General features: G+C 41.7%; 1 protein-coding gene across 4 annotated transcripts in view; it reads left to right on the forward strand.

Moving 5' to 3' along the window:
* Window positions 1–23,863, forward strand: part of MAPK1 (mitogen-activated protein kinase 1) — a 95,503-nt gene that overhangs the window by 33,655 nt on the left and 37,985 nt on the right. For 2 of the 4 annotated variants that reach the window (XM_060028484.1, XM_060028486.1), the window contains 3 exons: window positions 18,844–18,906; window positions 19,887–20,069; window positions 21,804–21,993. In XM_060028484.1, the coding sequence (XP_059884467.1) occupies window positions 18,844–18,906; window positions 19,887–20,069; window positions 21,804–21,993 (436 nt within the window). Of the gene's footprint in view, window positions 1–16,467; window positions 16,651–18,843; window positions 18,907–19,886; window positions 20,070–21,803; window positions 21,994–23,863 lie in introns of those variants that run through there. The other 2 variants (XM_060028487.1, XM_060028485.1) reach the window with 2 other exon arrangements.

A 23,863-nucleotide genomic window follows, 5' to 3' on the forward strand; every position in this document is an offset into this window, starting at 1 on the left:
TCATTTGTATTATCTACCTACTTACTTTTGGAACATTAATTTGGATCAGTCTAACTTACTTAGCATCTGAAGACAAGTTAATTTTTATCTGTGAAACAAAGTACTGTGGTTTTGTGTTCAGATAATTAAAGTGCACCGAAATGGGTAGCTTAGAGAACAGCTTAATAGCTTTCTCTAAAAATAACCCATTAACAGTTGATAGCATTTTAGTTGCTTAACAACGTGTACAGTATGTGGTGCTAATGCATGAGGAGATAGCTCCTTCATTAGACAAACTTTATTATCCACAAATATTATTGAGCCTCTGCTATGAAATGACTGTAATGACAGGGGGCTGGGGAGGATGGGGAGAAAGCCTGAATGTACCAGAAATGTTATATTTACGCCAAAGCCTCAGAAATGACTGTGGAAGCCTGGGCATTTATTCTAATGATGTTGCCATTGCTCAAAACCTGTTTGTAACACTTCCTATGAAATTGTCCTCAGTATGAGCATATGAACCATGAGAGAAAATCAGCCCCACAGTTTTGTAGCATAGCTCAGTTTTTAAAAATCACCTTTTGAGGTATAATTTTTTTCTTTTTCTTTGCGCTACGCGGGCCTCTCGCTATTGTGGCCTCTCCCTTTGTGGAGCACAGGCTCCGGACGCACAGGCTCAGCGGCCATGGCTCACGGGCCCAGCCGCTCCGCGGCATGTGGGATCTTCCCGGATCAGGGCACGAACCTGCGTCCCCTGCATCGGCAGGCAGACTCTCAACCACTGCGCCACCAGGGAAGCCCTGAGGTATAATTTATATACAACAAAATGGACCTTTTCTTTGTGCAAAGTTCAGTTGAGTCTTGGCAAATATATACCCTGTGTAACCGCCACCACAGTGGAGATATGGAACATTACATAACCCCAGGAAGAAGTACCCTTGTGCCCTTTGCTGTCAGTCTTCAGCTCAGGCAACCATGGATCAGTTTTCTATCACTGTAGATCAGCCTCAGCTTACCCAGCGTTTCAGATAAATGGAATTTAGAAGTCTTTGCTCTTTTTTGCCTGGCTTTTTCACTTAGCATAGGGTTTTCCAGGTTCATCCTTGTTGTCGCATGTAGTCATTTCCCTTTTGTTGGCTCAGTGCTCTTCCATTGCACGGTGACACACAGTTTGTTTACTCTTTCCTTGTTGATGACTATTTGGGTTGTTCCAAGTTTGTGACTGTTATGAATAAAGCTCCTACAAACATTTGTATACAAGTCTCTATGGATGTATATTTTCTTTATTTTTTAATTGAAGTAATTTGACATACAATATTTTATTAGTTTCATGTGTACCACATAGTGGTTTGACATTTGTATACATTGTGAAATGATCACCACAATAAGCACAGTTACCATCTGTCACCATACAAAGTCAATACAGTATCATTGACTGTATTCCCTATGTTGTATGTTGCATCCCCGTGACTTAATTATTTTATACCTGTAAGTTTGTACCTCTTGACCCCCTTTACCTGTTTCCCCCCCATCCCTACCCCCTACCCCTCTGGCAACCACCTGGGTTTTGTTTTGTTTGTTTTGTTTTTTAGATTCCATGTATAAGTGACATCATGTGGTATTTGTCTTTCTCTGTCTGACTTATTTCACTTAGTGTAATGCCCTCAAGGTCCGTCCATGTTGTGGCAGATTTCTTTCATTTTTACAGCTGACTGGTATTCCATTGTACACGTATACTACGTCTTCCTTATCCATTCATCCATTAGTGGACACCTAGGTTGTGTACGTATCTTGGCTATTGTCATAGACATATATTTTCATTTCTCTTGAGTAAATAATTAGGAGTGGAACTGCTGGGTTGTATGGTGAGTGTGCATTTAATTTTTCAGAAACCACCAAGCCTTTTCATAGTGATTGTACCATTTTGTAGTTCCACCTGCAGGGTATGAGAGTTCTAGCTTTTCTACAACCTCATCAGCACTTGGTATGGTCATTCTTTTTCATTTTAGCTATTCTAATGGGTATGTTATGTGGTTTTAATTTACAATTTCCCTTATGACATCATTCATCTTTGTGTGTGTGTATTGTCACACAAAAAATGTCTGTTCTTTTGCCTATTTAAAATTTTGGGTTGTTTGTCTTATTTTGAAGTTGTAAGAGTTCTTTATATACTCTAAATACAAGTCCTACATGTTGCAAATTTTTTCTCCCATATGCACAGCTCATTTTTGACCTTGACAGTATTATCTGGCCTGTTCACCCACCTTGCTCACTAGATCCCAGTCAGCACCTTTCCTTTTCAATCTCAGTAACTCCTCCTGTCTCCACTGTCGTCATCTTGTACATTCCAGAGGCTTTACCACTGCCCTTAGAGGTGTGCTGCTTTTTCTTTTTGTGAGTATTTTACTGATTTGAGAGTGCTGCTGGTTCACAGTGCCCTCGAGTCTGGGACGCCGAATGTTCTGCAGTGGGCGGCATGATTTCGTACAATGAACTGACTGGCTTAAAATGCCAGTTATGTGCTTGTTGCTTAGTCCAAGCCACTACCATCTCTTACTGGTGCTATTGCAGTGTTTCAAATGGTTTCTTTTTTCACTCTTTCCTTTTTACAATTTATTCTTCATATCACAGCTGGAGAGAGCATTTACAAATATAAATTGGGTACTTTTAGTCCTTCCTTAAAGTGGAAGTGCACTTAAGATGAGTCTTAAACCCTTAGCACAACTTCCAGGTCACAGCCTCATCCTGAGCCATGTGCTCTTGGCTTGGTATGTGCCCGCCACCAGTAGCCTTCTTTGGGGTCCACAGATTCACCTGCCTAACCTCTCTCTGTTCAGTAGAACACTTGCCTTCTCAGCTACCCGTCACCTGGCTAATTCCAGCCTGTCCTTCAGGTCTCTGTTTTAAATGCCACTTCCTTAGAGAGGAAGAGCCTTCCCTGAGCCCCTAATTTAAACCAAGTTCTCTAGTTATCCATGATGATGTTAATTATAGCATTTGCATTTTTTCTTAGTATCTATCATAATTTATCTATTTTTAATATATGTCTCCTTACCCCACCCCCCCTTTTCTTCCTTTGGCCTTGCCACGCATCTTATGGGATCTTAGTTCCCTGACGAGGAATTGAACCTGTGCCCCCTGCTGCACTAGACCACCAGGGAAGTCCCCTAATACATGTCTCTTTATATTTCCCCCATGTTGTATAAAGTTTATGAGAGTAAGGAATTTTCTGTTTTCGCTGTAGTATCCATAGCGCTTAACAGTGTAGACGATTAATGAATACCTGATAAAATTGATTTTAACATTTGAATGGTTTTAAGTTTATTCATCGTGCCTCCTTCAAGATCCCAACTGACATTTTTTATCTTGAGTACAAACTTCTATGTACTAGTTTTCTGTCTCTGCCATTTGCACTGAATCTGTAAATTGCCCTGATAATAAGAGTTCTTAATCTTTTTTGTGTCATGGATCTTTTAGGTAGTCAGTGAAACCTGTGGCTCCTTCTCAGATTAGTGGGTTGTTTTTTGGTTTGGTTTGGTTTTTTTAATCCAAAATATGTTTATTGGGATCGTTTCCCATTCATCTTGATTCAGGGTGCTTTTAGTGCTGCTTCCAACTGAAGGAGCATCCTTCTGTAAGCCTTGCTTTTTCCTCCTGTAGGCTGGCAGAGGACATTAGAGCAGCCAACACACAAAACTACTGTTTGTGCCTGGCTAGAGATGGTGGTGGTTTTATAGCATCCTGGGCATTTCACATCCATGAAGTAGGAGGTGGGGCTCTGCAGCAGGTGCTTCTTGTGTGTCCTATTCTGGCGAGCGATGCAGGAAATCCTTTGTGAGAGGCATGTTCTCCTGAGGAGGTCCTCACTGCCAGATCAGATTAGTGGTCTGAAATGAATAGAATAAATTATGTAAGGTTACCAAGGAAATCGGTTATGTTGAAGTACTGGTTTTTTTTAATATTAAGAAAATACATCTTTAATGTGTGTGCTTCTTTATTAATTCCTTAAATAGCAAGATCAAGCAGCAGATGTGACAACTACTGTAATTTCAAAGTAGTGAGACATATAAATATTTCGAGAATTACAACTGTAGGCTTTTTACTGGTCTTAATATTTCTCTGTTTAGCCTCCTTCAGTGTCTGGAAATACCTGTATTTCTGATAGTGTCACTCTCGTGGCTGGAGAATTCTTTCTGTTATCAGAATAAAGTACAGATTTGGGAATTGTCTTTACTAAAGGAATTTAGAGCCTGAACCAAGATGGCGGAGTAGAAGGACGTGCTCTCACTCCCTCTTGTCAGAACACCAGAATCACAACTAGCTGCGGGACAGTCATCGACAGGAAGACACTGGAACTCACCAAAAAAGATACCCCGCATCGAAAGACAAAGAAGAAGCCACAGTGAGACGGTAGGAGGGGCACAATCACAGTAAAATCAAATCCCATAACTGCTGGGTGGATGACTCACAGACCAGAGAACACTTACACCACAGAAGTCCACCCACTGGAGTGAGGGTTCTGAGCCCCACGTCAGGCTTCCCAACCTGGGGATCTGGCAACGGGAGGAGGAATTCCTAGAGAATCAGACTTTGAAGGCTAGTGGGATTTGATTGCAGGACTTCGACAGGACTGGGGGAAACAGAGACTCCACTCTTGGAGGGCACACACAAAGTAGTGTGTGCATTGGGACCCAGGGGAAGGAGTGACCCAAGGGAAGACTGAACCAGACCTACCTGCTAGTGTTGGAGGGTCTCCTGCAGAGGTGGGGGGTGGCTGTGGCTCACTGTGGGGACAAGGACACTGACAGCAGAAGTTCTGGGAAGTACTTCTTGGCGTGAGCCCTCTCAGAGTCAGCCATTAGCCCCACCAACGAGGCCAGGTAGGCTCCAGTGTTGGGTTCCCTCAGGCCAAACAACCAACAGGGAGGGAACCCAGCCCCAACCAACCAATCAGCCAAGCAGATTAAAGTTTTACTGAGCTCTGCCTACCAGAGCAACAGTCAGCTCTACCCACCACCAGTCCCTCCCATCAGGAAACTTGCACAAGCCTCTTAGATAGCCTCATCCACCAGAAGGCAGACAGCAGAAGCAAGAAGAACTACAATCCTGCAGCCTGTAGAACAAAAACCACATTCACAGAAAGATAGACAAGATGAAAAGGCAGAAGACTATGTACTAGATGAAGGAACAAGATAAAACCCCATAAAAACAACTAAATAAAGTGGAGACAGGCAACCTTTCAGAAAAAGAATTCAGAATAACGATAGTGAAGATGATCCAGGACCTGGGAAAAAGAATGGAGGCAAAGATTGAGAAGATGCAAGAAATGTTTAACAAAGACCTAGAAGAATTAAAGAACAAACAAACAGAGATGAACAATACAATAACTGAAATGAAAACTACACTAGAAGGAATCAGTAGCAGAACAACTGAGGCGGAAGAACAGATAAGTGACCTGGAAGACAGAATGGTGGAATTCACTGCTGCGGAACAGGATAGAGAAAAAAGAATGAAAAGAAATGAAGACACAGCCTAAGAGACCTCTGGGACAACATTAAACACAACAACATTCGCATTATAGGGATCCCAGAAAGAGAAGAGCGAGAGAAAGGACCAGAGAAAATATTTGAGGAGATGATAGTCGAAAACTTCCCTAACATGGGAAAGGAAGTAGCCACCCAAGTCCAAGAAGCGCAGAGAGTCCCATACATGATAAACCCAAGGAGAAACACGCCGAGACACATGGTAATCAAATTGGCAAAAATTAAAGACAAAGAAAAATTATTGAAAGCAGCAAGGGAAAAATGACAAATAACATACAAGGGAACGCCCATAAGATTAACAGCTGATTTCTCAGCAGAAACTCTACAAGCCAGAAGGGAGTGGCATGATATACTTAAATTGATGAAAGGGAAGAAACTACAACCAAGATTACTCTACCCAGCAAGGATCTCATTCACATTCGATGGAGAAATCAAAAGCTTTACAGACAAGCAAAAGCTAAGAGAACTCAGCACCACCAAACCAGCTCTACAACGAAAGCTAAAGGAACTTCTCTAAGTGGGAAACACAAGAGAAGAAAAGGCCCTACAAAAACAAACCCAAAACAACTTAGAAAATGGTCATAGGAACATACATATCGATAATTACCTTAAACATGAATGGATTAAATGCTCCAACCAAAAGACACAGGCTTGCTGAATGGATACAAAAACAAGACCCATATATATGCTGTCTACAAGAGACCCACTTCAGACCTAGGGACACATACAGACTGAAAGTGAGGGGGTGGAAAAAGATATTCAATGCAAATGGAAATCAAAAGAAAGCTGTAGTAGCAATACTCAATATCAGATAAAATACACTTTAAAATAAAGAATGTTACAAGAGACAAGGAGGGACACTACATAATGATCAAGGGGTCAATCCAAGAAGATATAACAATTACAAATATATGTTTACCCAACATAGGAGGACCTCAATACATAAAGCAACTACTAACAGCTATAAAAGGAAATCGACAGTAACACAATTAATAGTGGGGGACTTTAACACCTCACTTACACCATTGGACAGATCATCCAGACACAAAAGAAATAAGGAAACACAAGCTTTAATTTAAATGACACAAGAGACCAGATAGATTTAATTGATAATTATAAGACGTTCCATCCCAAAACAGCAGATTACACTTTCTTCTCAAGTGCGCACAGAACATTCTCCGGGATAGATCACATCTTGGTCACAAATCAAGCCTCAGTAAATTTAAGAAAATTGAAATCGTATCAAGCATCTTTTCTGACCACAACACTATGAGATTAGAAATGAATTACAGGGGAAAAAACATAAAAAACACAAACACATGGAGGCTAAACAATACGTTACTAAATAACCAAGAGATCACTGAAGAAATCAAAGAGGAAATCAAAAAATACGTAGAAGTCTTCCCTGGTGGCGCAGTGGTTGAGAGTCCGCCTGACGATGCAGGGGACGCGGGTTCGTGCCCTGGTCTGGGAGGATCCCACGTGCCGCGGAGCGGCTGGACACGTGGGCCATGGCCGCTGAGCCTGCGCATCCAGAGTCTGTGCTCCGCAACAGGAGGGGCCACAGCGGTGAGAGGCCTGCGTACCGCAAAAAAAAACAACGAAAAACAAAAAAACCTAGAGACAAATGACAATGAAAACACAATGATCCAAAACGTATGGGATGCGGCAAAAGCAGTCATAAGAGGGAAGTTTATAGCTATACAAGCCTACCTCAATAAACAAGAAAAATCTCAAATAAACAATCTAACCTTACACCTAAAGGAACTAGAGAAAGAAGAACAAACAAAACCCAAAGTTAGCAGAAGGAAAGAAATCATAAAGATCAGAGAAGAAATAAATGAAATAGAAACAAAGAAAACAATAGCAAAGATCAATAAAACTAAAAGCTGGTCCTTTGAGAAGATAAACAAAATTGATAAACCATTAGCCAGACTCATCAAGAAAAAGAGGGAGAGGACTCAAATCAATAAAATTAGAAATGAAAAAGGAGAAGTTACAACGGACACCGCAGAAATACAAAGCATCCTAAGAGACTACTACCAGCAACTCTATGCCAATAAAATGGACAACCTGGAAGAAATGGACAAATTCTTAGAAAGGTATAACCTTCCAAGACTGAACCAGGAAGAAATAGAAAATATGAACAGACCAATCACAAGTAATGAAATTGAAACTGTGATTAAAAATCTTCCAACAAATGAAAGTCCAGGACCAGATGGCTCCACAGGTGAATTCTATCAAATGTTTAGAGACGAGCTAACCCATCCTTCTCAAACTCTTCCAAAAAACTGCAGAGGAAGGAACACTCCCAAACTCATTCTGTGAAGCCACCATCATCACCCTGATAACCAAAACCAGACAAAGATACTACAAAAAAAGAAATTACAGACCAATATCACTGATGAATATAGATGCAAAAATCCTCAACAAAATACTAGCAAACAGAATCCAACAGCACATTAAAAGGATCATACACCATGATCAAGTGGGATTTATCCCAGGGATGCAAGGATTCTTCAGTATATGCAAATCAATCAATGTGATACACTACATGAACAAATTGAAGAAGAAAAACCATATAATCATCTCAATAGATGCAGAAAAAACTTCTGACAAAATTCAACACCAATTTATGCTAAAAAACCCTCCAGAAAGTGGGCATAGAGGGAACCTACCTCAACATAATAAAGGCCATATATGACAAACCCACAGCAAACATCATTCTCAGTGGTGAAAAACTGAAAGTATTTCCTCTAAGATCAGGAATGAGACAAGGATATCCACTCTCATCACTATTATTCAACATAGTTTTGGAAGTCCTAGCCATGGCAATCAGAGAAGAAAAATAAAAGGAATACAAATTGGAAAAGAAAAGTAAAACTGTCACTGTTTGCAGATGACATGATACTACGCATAGAGAATCCTAAAGATGCCACCAGAAAACTACTAGAGCTAATCAATGAATTTGGTAAAGTTGCAGGATACAAAATTAATGCACAGAAATCTCTTGTATTCCTATACACTAATGATGAAATATCTGAAAGAGAAATTAAGGAGACACTCCCAGTTACCATTGCAAAAAAAAGAATAAAATACTTAGGAATAAACCTACCTAGGGAGACAAAAGACCTGTGTGCAGAAAACTATAAGACACTGATGAAAGAAATGAAAGATGATACCAACAGATGGAGAGATATACCATGTTCTTGGGTTGGAAGAATCAATATTGTGAAGATGACTATACTACCCAAAGCTATCTACAGTCAATGCAATCCCTGTCAAATTACCCATGGCATTTTTTACGGAACTAGAACAAAAAATCTTAAAATTTGTATGGCGACACAAAAGACCTCGAATAGCCAAAACAGTCTTGAGGGAAAAAAACGGAGCTGGAGGAATCAAGAGTCCCTGACTTCAGACTATACTACAAAGCTGCAGTCATCAAGACAATATGGTACTGGTACAAAAACAGAAACACAGATCAATGGAACAAGATAGAAAGCCTAGAAATAAACCCATGCACCTCTGGTCAACTAATCTATGACAAAGGAGGCAAGGATATACAATGGAGAAAAGACAGTCTCTTCAATAAGTGGTGCTGGCAAAACATGTAAAAAAATGAAATCAGAACACTTCCTAACACCATACACAAAAATAAACTCAAAATGGATTCGAGACCTAAATGTAAGACGGGACACTGTAAAACTCTTGGAGGAAAACATAGAAAGAACACTCTTTGACATAAATCACAGCAAGATCTTTTTTGATCCACCTCCTAGAGTAATGGAAATAAAAACAAAAATAAACAAATGGGACCTAATGAAACTTCAGAGTTTTTTGCACGGCAAAGGAAACCATAAACAAGATGAAAAGACAACCCTCAGAATGGGAGAAAATATTTGCAAATGAATCAATGGACAGAGGATTAATCTCCAAAATATATAAACAGCTCATGCAGCTCAATATTAAGAAAACAAACAGCCCAATCCAAAAATGGGCAGAAGACCTAAATAGACATTTCTCCAAAGAAAACATACAGATGGCCAAGAAGCACATGAAAAGCTGCTCAGCGTCACTAATTATCAGAGAAATGCAAATCAAAACTACAATGAGGGATCACCTCACACCAGTTAGAATGGGCATCATCAGAAAATCTACAAACAACAAATGCTGGAGAGGATGTGGAGAAAAGGGAACCCTCCTGCACTGTTGGTGGGAATGTAAATTGATACAGCCACTATGGAGAACAGTATGGAGATTCCTTAAAAAACTAAAAATAGAATTACCATATGACCCAGCAATCCCACTACTGGGCATATACTCAGAGAAAACCATAATTCAAAAAGACACATGCACCCCAATGTTCATTGCAGCACTATTTACAATAGCCAGGTCATGGAAGCAACCTAAATGCCCATCGACAGACGAATGGATAAAGAAGGTGTGGTACATATATACAGTGGAATATTACTCAGCTATAAAAAGGAACGAAGTTGGGTCATTTGTTGAGACGTGGATGGATCTAGAGACTGTCATACAGAGTGAAGTAAGTCAGAAGGAGAAAAACAAATATTGTATATTAACGCGTATATGTGGAACCTAGAAAAATGGTACAGGTGAACCGGTTTGCAGAGCAGAAATTGAGACACAGATGTAGAGAACAAACGTATGGACACCAAGGGGGGAAAGCTGCGGGGGTGGGGGTGGTGAGATGAATTGGGCGATTGGGATTGACATGTATACACTGATGTGTTGTATAAAATTGATGACTAATAACTTGCTGTATAAAAAAATAAATAAAATTTTAAAATTAAAAAAAAAAAGAATAAAGTACAGATTTCTCAGCTTTCTTTGTGTGATGTTACCTTTTGCTTTTCGCCCAGATGAGCTCTAAACTCCAGCTGTACTGGACAACTTCGCACTTGTACCCAGCCTTCCATGCTTTAGTTCCTGTGGCTACTTCCTTCTGCAAGCCTTTCCTCATAGACTGCCTATTAAACCCTGCTGTGCTTTTTAACCCACCTTAAATAAATACCACCTTCTGAAAGAGGTTCACAGATATTAACATAGAGCAATGTCTGACACATAGTAAACACTCAGTAAGTTGTAGATATTATTAAATAAGAATTGTTCATAAGATTTCTTTTTATTATCACTACCCAACTATAAGTATCTTGAGTGATGTCCATATGAGAAACAAGACAGCACAATATATCAATAATTGTGAGTAAACATGATGTAAAGTGAAAATATGCCTCATATGTAATATACATCAAAAATAAAAGTCTTGACCTGGGGGAAACAAGACTTGAAAGTGCTGCATCAACCCTGTTAACTGTTGTTGCTGTTTGCACTGTAGTAAGTATGACTTTGAGAGGAGGAGGTGTGATCAGGAGTCGAGGGTGTGAAGAATTGGCAGTACAAGCCAGCCCTGTGGGCGGCTCCTCACACCCCACAGCCTTGGAGTGTGTGTGAGAATGCAGTAGCCGAATTGGAAGTGGAGCTGGTGTGGGCACCACCAGCACTGGAGAGTAGTGACCATGCTGAGCACCCTGCCATCAGGGCCATGGACAGACCCAGATATACCTAGAAAAAAAGCAGGAAAGTTCAGGATGGCGGGGGAAGGTCAATTTTATGAGACACGATCAGAGAACTTCTAACAGTGAAAGGAACTATACCACAAAAGTAAAGCTATTCAGATGAATAAAGTCTTAGGAATAAAGGTTCTTTCCTAAACTCTAATAACCAAATAACTAGAAATCCTGAAATTTTGGAATAATGCTTTTTTAAAGAATAAAGGGTACAGCTTTCATGGAGCAATTTGGAGCAGGCCTTTTTTTTCCTTCACATGCAAGACTGCTGTCATTCCAGGTGGCAAACGTAGTAGATTTGAAATGGCTCCTCTGTTTCTCAGAGTCCATAATATATCAAATTATTTCTGTATGTCCAAGTGGGAATCCGAAAATAATTCTTTTATAATCTCAGCTTAATACCATAGGTATCTGAATGCAGCTTCTCTCAGCTAATACTTGGGCATCAGCATAAGTTTTCACTCTCTGTTGTAATGACAGTCTCAGCTACTAAGTGGTGCCTGTTGCTAAGTTGGAAACCAGTGTAGAGAGAGCACTTGTATGTTTCTTTTTTCCTTGACATTTAGCACTTTTCTAGAAATATTTACTTTCCCTCGGATTTTGTACATGTGAAGTTGTTAGACTCCAATTAAATGTATGTTAATCTCCTTGACCTTGTCCCACAGCTCGCTGGTGCTCTGTTTCCCCCCGATGTCTCCATTGCATTACATTTTGGCTAGATTGTACTGCTGTGTCTTCTAGGTCACCAGGTTTTTCTTCAGTGTATAATCTCTTGCTAATTTCAACCGTTGTATTTTTTTCATCTCTAGAAGTTCATTTTGAGTCTGTCTTATACCTTCCACTTCTCTCTTTATATTGTGCTGTACATTCACGAACATATGGAGTATATTTATACCAGTACACATGATTGTCTACTAATTCTATCATCTCTACTTCCTAGGTATGTTTTTTTATTGGCTTTTCTCTTCATTATAGATTGTATTTTCCTGCTTTTTTGTTTTGTGGCTGTTGTTTTTACTGATTTACAGTATTTCAGATGTACAACAAAGTGATTCATTATATTCAGTATTTATGTTTTTTTCAGATTCTTTTCCATTATAGGTTATTGCAAGGTATTGAATATAGTTCCTGGGGATTTTTTATTTTTGGGGGGGTGGTTTGGATGTTGATTGGATGCAAGACACTGGATTTTACATTGAGTGCTAGGGCTTTTTTTGGTATTTCTTTAAATACTTTGGGACTTTTTTTTCTGGGATGCAGTTAAGTTACTTGGAACACTTTGATCCCTTGAAAACTCTCTTTTAAGCATTTTAGCTCTCTTTTAAGCATTTAGTCCAGAATAGCCTTTAGTCAAAGGCTAATTTAGCCCCAGTACTGAGTCAACACCTTTCTGAGGACTCAGTTTTTTGTCCTGGTGTGAGGAGGTCTTTACTGGAAAAGTGGTAGAAGAGGAACTGTTCCCAGCCTTGTTCCACATGGATTAGTCCATCTGCTCCTCTCTGGTGGCTCCTTCCCCAGCCTTGGAATTTGATCATGCACAAGCTCTGATCATTATCAGCTGGACACTCAGAGGGAACCCTCTGTGGATCTCCCCAACCTTCTCTGAAGTTCTCCTCTCCTGTACTCAGCCGCAGAAATTCTGAGTTGGACTCTCCAGATCTTGAATTCTGTCTCAACTCAGGGAGACTACCAGGCTCCATTTGGGTTTCCCTTCTGTTTACTGAAACCTGGAAACTCCAGGCAGTAAGCTGGGGCAGTCACAGGACTCAGCTTGCTGGCCTGTGTTGCCTGTTGCTGGGTGTCAGAAAACTGTTATTTCATAAATACTGTCTGGTTTTTTAAGTTAAGAAGCAAAAGCCTGTGAAGGTATTTAGAACTTTAGGAACTCATTTAAAAACTCAAGTTATTTCCTTCAAGCTGCCTTATCTTATATTACCCACCCCTCACTGGTTATTTTTTTCTCCCAACAGAATAGACAGAAATAGTAAGACAAAAATACAATTTAAATTACGTTTTAAATCACTCATGGTCCCATCATCCTAGCTTGTTCTGTATATTGCCTCTTCTAGATAAATATTTTTAAGCTGCAGTCCGTTGGTTTATTTTGAATCTCACCTTTAGTTAATACGATCTTCATACTTAGTTTAATGGCTGCATAGTGACCTGTTATATAAATATTCCATAATGTATTAATCCTTATGTTTGGCAATACAGGTTTTGTTCTTTTAGGTAGTTTTGCAGTAAATACCTTCAAATATCATACCTATTCTTAAGGATGCTCAAAGGGAGAAAGGCAGGTGGGATGATCTATTTATTTCAATCTGTAGTGAGATTTAGCCTATATTGGGTATTTAGTAAATGTTTGTCAAATGATTGAGGTGGAACATAACTTAAAGTTCAATTAGGTAAAGTTTTCAGTTACATTTTTAGGAATATTTTTGTTCCATTGGGCATTCATTTTTATTTTTATGGGGGGTTAAAGTAGATAATTATGAAATGTTTATGTTTCCTTCTACTTATTAAATTAAGCCCATATTTTCTACATGTTAATTATAATTATGTCATCAATTTTGGAGGTATAATTTAGTGGAAGACCTTCTTCAGATAAACTTTTATGTTGGAATAATTTTAGGTTTACAGAAAAGTTGCCAGGATAGTGCAGAGGGTTCCCGTAAGCCCCCACCCAGTTTCTGTTTCCCTTGATATTAACATCTTACATTACTGTATGCGCTTATCAAAACTGAGAAACCAGCATTGGTATAAAGAAATTTCAGACTTTATTTGGAATTTGCTTTTCCACTGATTTCCTTTTTCTGTTCCAGGATCCAATCCAGGATACTACATGCATTTAGTTGTTATGTCTGCCTGTCTCTCTGTGACTGTTTTCTCACTTTTCTTTTCATGACTTAAAGAGTACTCGTCAAGTATTTTGTAGAATATCCCTCAACTTGGGTTTGTCTGATGTTCTTCTCACTATTAGCCTGGGGTTACAGGTTTGGGAAAAGAATATCACAGAGATGAGCTCCCTTTCTCGCCTCATCCTATCAGGGAGTCACAGTGTCCACATGACGTCACTGGTAGTGGTAACTGATCGCCTGGTGGAGGTGGTATCTGCCAGGCTTCTCCACTGTAAAGTTACTGTCCTTCCCTCTTCACATTCTGTTCTTTTGTTTTTGTTTTTGTTTCTTGCGGTACGCAGGCCTCTCACTGTTGTGGCCTCTCCGGTTGTGGAGCACAGGCTCCAGACGCGCAGGCTCAGCGGCCATGGCTCACGGGCCCAGCCACTCCGCGGCATGTGGGATCTTCCTGGACCGGGGCACGAACCCGTGTCCCCTGCATCGGCAGGCGGACTCTCAACCACTGTGCCACCAACCAGGGAAGCCCACATTCTGTTCTTTTGAAGCAAGTCTCTAAGTTCAGCCTGCCCGCAAGGTGTGGGGGCTGGGAGAGATTGAGTCCCACCTCCTGGAGGGGAGAGGATCTATACATATTACTCCAAGTTCTTCTGTTAGGAGGATTTGTCTCTTCTCCACTGTTTGTTTCTCCCCTGTGAATTTGGTTACAGCTGCTAGAAAGAAGACATAAGTGATTTAGAACGTATAGTTCTGCCATTGAGGAATATAGTCTAATTGAATGGAGAGCATTTGAACAGGACCAAGCTAGGAAACATGAGGTTTATGAAGTAGGCACTACTTCTTGAGTTGCCTGTGGCCACTTTCTCCAAAGCTGTGGCTCCACCATCGTTCCAAGTTGGCTAAGACGGCTCCTGCCTGGTGCACTCCCCTCCCCATTCCATTCCTTCAATAAACTACTACCTGAGGGAACTTCATAAAAATACCGCCATGCTTAAAATCCCTGCCTAACATCTTTTGGTGCCTCCCCAGGGTAAAATTGTAGATATTTAAGCATGGCCTGGTTCCTGCTTATGCCTCCGGCTTCAACCCCATCCGTGTCCCCTTGAGTCCCACTCTCTTGCCACAGGTTCCCGCAGGCCTCTGTAGCTTTGCATGCACCTCTGCTTTGCCTGAAGTGTGTGCTGCCTTCTCACACCTGCCTAGTTTTGGGGAGTCTTCTTTTCACCCCACCTGGTCCGCCAGCCTTCGACCCACCCACTGCTTTCATAACAGCGTGTGCCTTTTGGTTGTTCCCTTGGATTTGCCAGTCATTCTCCTCCTCGCCTTCTTTAAAAGTAGTCACCTGTGCTGCTTCCACTCCTGTCCCCACTCCCCTCCACTTACTGCCACCCAGGGTACCACACATCAGCTGATTGCAGATTCATTGAATGCTTTCCAATTGTTGTGAAGCATTCCTGTTTGGAACTCTTTATAATCTTGGCTTCTGAAACACCACTCTCTCCTGGTGCTCATAGGTGCTTCCTCACTCTCTAGCTGGTTCCTCCTCCTCTGTCTGCTCCTGAGTTCTGTCATCAGACCTGTTTTCTCCACTTATCTCTCCTCAGTAGTTCAACCCTCTGTGGCTTCCATTAAAAATTCCCATATCTTACGCCTAACCTTGTTCTCTCTCTTTAATGCTGCTAGAAGCGCAGAGCCATCCGAATCACCTGCAAGCCTCCTCAGATCTTTAAATCAGGAAGTACAAGACTGTCATTGTCTTCCCCTACCCCCATCTTCATTTTGTGCCTCCCAAACCCAGGCCTGCCCCTCATGTTTTCTTTGCAAGGCCTGGGTCAGGAATACAAATGGAGCATCACATACCATATAAATCAAACTAAGAAACAAGAAATGTATTCTCCCCCCCACACCCCCGAGACATAAACTTTCTTAAAGACCTGGAAGATCAGGTTCAAATTGAAAAATCTTGGGCTTTTTAGAGTTGGGTGTCAGCAGTTCGAGGAGAGCAGGCCTCCAGCATAGCCCTCTTCTCTTCCCAGCCAGTGCTGTGCCCCCCCAACCCCCATGAGCTGGAGCTTGTGGACCCCCCAGCCCAACAGTTCACGCACCGTGTATACCCTGCAGATAGCTCCCCTTGGCCACCGCTTGTGGTACACACCCTGGAGGAGCATTCTGCTCGCTGCCTTGGGATTCTGGGGCTCCTGATGGCACATTCCCCGGACCCAATAATCACCACTGGGTGAGGAGGTGCCTGGTTGGGTGAGGTCCAGCTGTCCCCAGTAGATGGCCTGATTGTTTTCCTCTCCACATGTTGCCTCTCGCCTTCTCTGTGCCCTTGCTCCTCTTTCGAAAGCCTGCTCATCTTTCAGGGTATGGTTTCTACAGGCCTCATCTTCTTTTAATCCTCTCTTTGTTGCCCTTATTTGGACTTAATCTACCCAGCTTCTCCTTGGGTTTCAGAAGTGCTTTACTGTGATAAAAGCAGTGCATGCTGTCTGTTCCTGTCTCCTTCCCTCACTAAATTGCCAGTTTTTTAAGAGCAGGATCGCTGATTGGCTTTGCCCCCAGTACTAACACGAAGTCTCAGAAGTGGGAAGTGCTTGACAAGTGTGGCTTGAATCCACCACAGCTCTGGCGTCACCCTCCTGTTGTTGTGGTAACCCTGTCAAAACAGGAAATGAGGTTAGTTTAGCATGACTTGTTCATAATTGACTCATGCTGGTTCCCTTTTCTTCCCTAAGTGATCACAAAACATCTGTTAAATAATCTACTCCAGAATTTTGTGGGCTTCTACTTCCACATTAACTGGTCAAATATAGTTCTGGAATCTCTGTTCCCACCCACCCTGGCCCTGGAATTCACCATGCATTTGGAGAGCCCTGGCTCCTTTTTTTAATTGCTCTCTTAAGAATTGCTTGATGAACAATATACCAGTGTACAGTTTAAGTTTTGACATATTATACACCCATTAAGCTATCAAAACAATTAGATAATGAACATTCATTGCCTCCAAAAGTTATCTAGCTTCCATTTCCATTTGTGTAATCCCTCCCGCCCAGCAGCCCCAGGTAAACCCTTCTGACGTGCTTTGTGTCCTCATAGACTAGTTTGCATTTTATATAAGTAGAGGTACTTTTCTTTTGGTCTGGCTTTACTCAGCATAATTATTTTGAGATTCATCTGTGTTGTATATATCAACAGTTTGTTTCCTTTTATTGCTGAATAGTAGGAATCTACCGTTTTAAGAATTGAATGTGCTCACCTATTGGCCTGACCTCCCATTCCCCACCATTTATGTATCTTAGGATAGGATTCATCTGGGACTTGAAGCTGCATTTATGTAAGATGATTGGGTGCTCTCAATAGCTTGAGCTCAAGGGCACAGTAATAGTATAATCTTTGTATCCTGTTAATATAACCAAATGGCTGGATAAAAGTTCCCTCCTTTACTTAGGGGTGTGTGTGTGTGTCTGTGTGTGTGTGTGTCTGTCTGCGCCTCTCTCTGTGTTTTATTTATTTATTTACTTTAAATTTATTTATTATTTATTTTTGGTTGCATTGGGTCTTTGTTGCTGTGCGCAGGCTTTCTCTAGTTTCAGTGAGTGGGGGCTACTCTTCGTTGCGGTGCGTGGGCTTCTCATTGCAGTGGCTTCACTTGTGGAGCACGGGCTCTAGGTGCGCGGGCTTCAGTAGTTGTGGCACGCAGGCTCAGTAGTTGTGACTTGTGGGCTCTAGAGCGCAGGCTCAGTAGTTGTGGTGCACGGGCTTAGTTGCTCCGCAGCATGTGAGATCTTCCAGGACCAGGGCTCAAACCCGTGTCCCCTGCATTGGCAGGCGGGTTCTTAACCACTGCGCTACCAGGGACACCCTCTCTCTGTTTTAAATAACATACCCAGTTCCAATTTCATCACTGAGTGTCAGTCGGTACTGTTGGAGGGGCACATTGACCATAAGCCCCTCTCCCCAAGCAGTCTTATTCTCAAAGGCAAGTTTATGCCCGTGTTTGTTTGACTACCATGCTTCAGTAAAACTGGATATTTATTTATTTATTTTTAATTTTTAAATATTTATTTATTTATTTTTGGCTGCGTTGGGTCTTCGTTGCTGCGTGCGGGCCTTCTCTAGTTGCGGCAAGCGGGGGCTAGTCTTCCGTTGCAGCGCGCCGGCTTCTCATTGCAGTGGCTTCTCTTGTTGTGGAGCATGGGCTCTAGGCGTGTGGGCTTCAGGAGTTATGGCATGAGGGCTTAGTAGCTGTGGCTCATGGGCTCTAGAGCGCAGGCTCAGTAGTTGTGGCGCATGGGCTTAGTTGCTCCACGGCATGTGGGATCTTCCCGGACCAGGGCTTGAACCCGTTTCCCCTGCATTGGCAGGCGGATTCTTAACCACTGCGCCACCAGGGAAGCCCTGGTTATTTATAATGTTGAGTGTAAACCAGTATTTTATAACTATTTTAACCTGTGTTCTCTTTTGTTGAACTCAGGCTCTAAAATCTGAATTACCAAAAAAGTTTTGATTTCTAATAGTATTTACTCCCAGTGTTGAATAAGCTTGCTTGAACGACATATCCCTTTGCCTGTCTACCTAAAAATCAGTGGTTTGGGCCTTCTTGCAGCAAACCAAAGCAAAATAAGATTTGAGTAGCTATTCTTTTATTTAAGGAAATAGACGTCATTTCAAAGTGTTGGGGTACCCGAGTGCAATGTATAAATGGTGTGAGAAAGCTGAAGCTGAGTGAGACAAGGTCCCTCCTACAGCATAGTTTTGTGGTAGAGTCAGACAGATGCATCAGTAATTCTCAGTATAAGTAGACTGATAGATATCATTGTAGAAGCACAAACTTGAGAATAAACTTATTTTACTGTTTCCTGTTTCTAGCACTTACCCAGAGGAGACCAGAAGTAATGTCTTACTGCCCGTCCGTGTTCTTTCATTGCTTCGGTCAGTGGACCAGATGTTGATACTTGTTAATATGAAAAGCTCTTACAGAAAAGATTCAATAGAATATTGTTCATAAAGATAGTAGTAATATTCAAGATTCAAATTCATCATAAAATTGAAGATAAAATTATTATTGCTTCTGCTTGGAATTCTATTAAGTCAGACCTTCAGGACAACTTGGAAAGAACTGGGCCCTATGTTATGGCTGTGAAGGTATTTTTTGAACAATACTTTTTAGGTTTTGTTATAAGACTACCCAAACATCTTGATTAAATTTCTTGTGGGGGGGGGGAGAAATAGTCATGTCATTTTGCACGTAAGACAAAGTTGTTGCAAGCAATCAATGCATCCTCCTGCCCCACCTTTTTTTTTTTTTCTGCCCCACCTTTTAATTGAAGTATAGTTGACTTACAATATTAGTTTCAGATATACAGCATAGTGATTTAGTATTTTTACAGATTATGCTCCATTAGGAGTTATTACAAGATAATGGCTATAAGTCCCTGTGCTATGCAGTATATCCTTATTGCTCTCTTGGGTGCATTTTTGTTCGGGTTGAAGATGTGGTTGATGGTCAATTGATTGTTTCTGCTGAGTCAGTGGAATCTAATCCAACAGTAGGAAGTTGTTTTGGAGGCAGAAATGATTGCTCTCACCAGAATGCAGTTGCTGTTAAAAACAGTGGGAAAATGGCTTATGTGTGTCATACGCCCATGTTCCTGGATTTATGAAAATGGACATCTGTACAGTTCCCAGGGCCAGGCCCTCTGTTAGTTTTGAGATTCTGTGTGTGCTGCGTTTTGCCAGCCGCATCCTCCCTAGTTTAAGGCCTCTTTGTGGATTATACACATGCTGCCTTCACGTGTATGAAACAAGTATTTGCTCAGAGTGCTAAACATTTAATACTTTACCACCTTGTTCTGAGAACTGTTTTTAATGCCATCTCCCCTCCTCCCCTCCTTTTTTATTTATTTTTTTAGCTCTGCTTATGATAATGTCAACAAAGTTCGAGTAGCTATCAAGAAAATCAGCCCTTTTGAGCACCAGACCTACTGCCAGAGAACCCTGAGGGAGATAAAAATCTTACTGCGCTTCAGACATGAGAACATCATTGGAATCAATGATATTATTCGAGCACCAACCATCGAGCAGATGAAAGATGTGTATCCTTTTCAGGCAGCTGCTCCACTGCTCCGTCACCTGGTTGAGTAATGTAACTGGACGTGTCTGCACTTATAGGGGTGGAGGAAAAGTAATAAAGCACATTTAAGGGGAAACTGTACTTTGCTTGTCATTTACTGTAATACTTGCATCATTTACATTTTTTCTCTGATTCATTTTTTCATTTGTCAGTAACTGATTTTAGTATCTTTTTGGCAAATCCAATATTTTCTGTCAGTTTCAGTAAAGATTTCCTTTAAGTGTATAGTGGAAAATTTTGGAGAACACCTTTTCCAGTCACGTGTTTGCCACTCAAGGTATGGTTTGTTATGATGGTGAAAAGGAAAGAGCAGTCGACTGTGGAAGAGGGTGCCCTGTACAGCACCTGGTCAGGTCCAGACTGTCCTGATCTTAGCGCCATTTCACATTTGGGTCCAGTTTTCTTGTTTTTAAAACTGGCGTGCTCGCCCTCATGATCTACAAGGCTGGCTCAGCTCTGAAGTTGTGTGATTAACTATGACAAACATTTAGAAATCTGGACTAAGCAGGTAAAGGCTTGGGTAAAGGAGGCTGCCTGGGTAAAGACTGTGTTTGAAAGGTACAAGTGTGAAGTGTGCTGAGGAGGACCTGATGGGAGAAGGTTCCGGTTCTGGCCGCAGCAATGTTCCCACCAGTTTGCCCACTTTGCATTCTGCCCCTCCAGGGAGAGGCAGCTCACTATCTCCAGGCAGCCTTTCCATTTTTATTTTATTTATTTTTATTTTTATTATTATTTTTTAGCCTTTCCATTTTTAGACAGCTCTGTCACTAAGTTCTGATGATATTTTAAGTGAAATGCCTCCTCCTGCCATCTGTTGTCCTGCTTTACCTTTTGCCTTGAAAATCACATCTCTGTCAGATGACAAGTTTTCCAGTCATGTTTCCTTCAAATTCTGTACCATGTCTCATCTAGCATGAATCTGTAGATGTGTAATATTTACACAGAAATGAATAAAAGAAATGCAAAAACACTAATGAAATAATATCGTGGTGAAGTTAAAACCTAGCCGCTTTTATAATTTATTTTCTGTGGGAATGAATGAAGTTAGCCATAACTAAAATTTTATATGCTGAGAGACACGGATAGGCAGGAAAACAAGAGGAGCTCAACCAGGACAGGCCCCTTCCTAGCACAGCTTCCTACAGTCTTACACACTTATTTATACTCTTAACCTTAATTGAAGAGTGAAGCAAATAGACTGAGGGTTGAGTTTAGTAGCAAATGTGTTCTAGGCCTGTGTTTCCAAAAGTTTTATGGTTGATTTTTGTCGAGAAGGAGGGGGACAAGAAGGGAGGTAAAAGAACAGTGACGTTTTGAGTTGTTGCTAGGCCAGAGAGGAGGGAGTGCCTGGTGCTGGCCCCCACCCTCCCCCAGCCCTTTCCAACAACCCCAGAGGGCGTCTGTTGATGGTGGACAGCTTGGAGACCAGGACTCATCCACACCACCTGCGTCAGGTCTCCGCTAGCGCATCACTGCGCATATCAGGCAGGTGTGGTGCCTGCTGTCTCACAGGACCTAAGAAGGAGTTCACGACTTTCCGATTCCTTCTGTTGAGGTGTACCAAGTTTTCATCAGGTCCTCATTTCCCTCCCGAGCCTCATGATGTAATAATGGACCCTTTGGCTTCGTTTTGTTTTCAGTGCTTTGCTAAGTGTGACCAGCTATTTTGGTGTGTTACCTTAACCTTTCCAAACAGATATATAGTACAAGACCTCATGGAAACAGATCTCTACAAGCTCTTGAAGACGCAACACCTCAGCAACGACCATATCTGCTATTTTCTTTACCAGATCCTCAGAGGGTTAAAATATATCCATTCAGCTAACGTGCTGCACCGTGACCTCAAACCTTCCAACCTGCTGCTCAACACCACCTGCGATCTCAAGGTCAGCTTGGTTATTTACTCTTAGGGTGATATCTGTTGAAAAACTCATGTTACTGGGGCATGTTTATATTTATTGTTATTCAGATTTTAAATTACACCAGAAATACATGAAAACATTTATGGCAAAAAAAAATGCAAGTAAAGGGTGCTAGTTCTATTTTTCTTCTCCATCCCATTGCTCCTCCTTCTCCAGAGGTAACCACTGTAACAAATTGGTGTATTTTCATCCAAAGTTTTTTCTATGCTCTTACATACACATGTACTTTTTAACTTATATATGTAAATAGGATTATGTGTACATTAAAAGATCTATTTCATTGGTCACCTTTTTCTTCGATAAATTTTATACAGTAAACAGAAAACAGCAGAAAAGTTGACCTTAATGATTTCGATTCCTAAATAATGCATTCCCAATAAATAGGAAAACCCTAGATCCTTTATAGTCCTTAGAGTTCTCTTAAAAATGGACAGCATTGGGCTTCCCTGGTGGCGCAGTGGTTGAGAGTCCACCTGCCAATACAGGGGACACGGATTCGTGCCCCAGTCCGGGAAGATCCCACATGCCGCAGAGTGGCTAGGCCCGTGAGCCATGGCTGCTGAGCCTGCACGTCCGGAGCCTGTGCTCCGCAATGGGAGAGGCCACAACAGTGGGAGGCCCTCGTACTGCAAAAAAAAAAAAAAAAAAAAAAGGCAGCATTTATATATATTTCTATTTTAATACGTGGCAGAGCTAAATAAGGAGGGAGGTCTACAGCTGTCTCCGGTATGATGAAGGGAATGTGGATTCAGTCTAGTAAAAATGCATGTGAATTTAAGACCTAGATGAATGAAATGACATCCCATGTTCATGGATTGGAAGGCTTAATATTGTTAAGATGGCAGTACTTCCCAGTTTGATCTACAGGTTTAATGCAGTCCGTATCAGAGTCCCAGGTGGCTTTTTTTGCAGAAATGGGCAGGCTGATCCTGAAATGCATATAGAAATTCAAGAGACCCAGAATAGCCAAAACAATCTTATGAAAGAGCAAAGTTAGAGGACTCACACTTCCTGATTTTAAAACTTATTACAAAACTATAGTAATCAAGACATTGTGATACTGGCTAGGAGTAGGCATATAGCTCACTGGAGTAGAATTGAGTCAATAAATAAACCCATATGTTTTTGTTTTTTCATTCATTCATTCATTTATTTTCGGCTGCATTTGGTCTTTTTTTTTTTTCCCCGATATGCGGGCCTCTCACCATTGTGGCCTCTCCCGTTGCGGAGCACAGGCTCCGGGCACGCAGGCTCAGCGGCCATGGCTCACGGGCCCAGCCGCTCCACGGCATGTGGGATCTTCCCGGACCGGGGCACGAACCCATGTCCCCTGCATCGGCAGGTGGACTCTCAACCACTGTGCCACGAGGGAAGCCCTGCGTTTGGTCTTTGTTGCTGCGTACAGGCTTTCTGTAGTTGTGGCAAGTGGGAGCTACTCTTCATTGCGGTACACAGGCTTCTCATTGCAGTGGCTTGTCTTGTTGCAGAGCACAGGCTCTAGGTGCACGGGCTTCAGTAGTTGTGGCATACGTGCTCCGTAGTTGTGGCTTGCGGGCTCTAGAGCACAGGCTGAGTAGTTGTAGCACACAGGCTTAGTTGCTTCGCAGCATGTGGGATCTTCCCAGACCAGGGCTCAAACTCGTGTCCCCTGCATTGGCAGGCGGATTCTTAACCACTGCGCCACCAGGGAAGCCCCAACCCATATGTTTATGATCAACTGATTTTTGACAAGAGTGCCAGGATCATTCACTGGGGAAAGAATAGTCTTCACCAAATGGTGCTGGGACAATTGGATAACCACATGCAAAACAAAATGAGTTTGGGCCCCTCCCTG

The sequence above is a fragment of the Delphinus delphis genome, chromosome 13, assembly GCF_949987515.2.
Source record: "Delphinus delphis chromosome 13, mDelDel1.2, whole genome shotgun sequence".
NCBI lineage: Eukaryota > Metazoa > Chordata > Mammalia > Artiodactyla > Delphinidae > Delphinus > Delphinus delphis.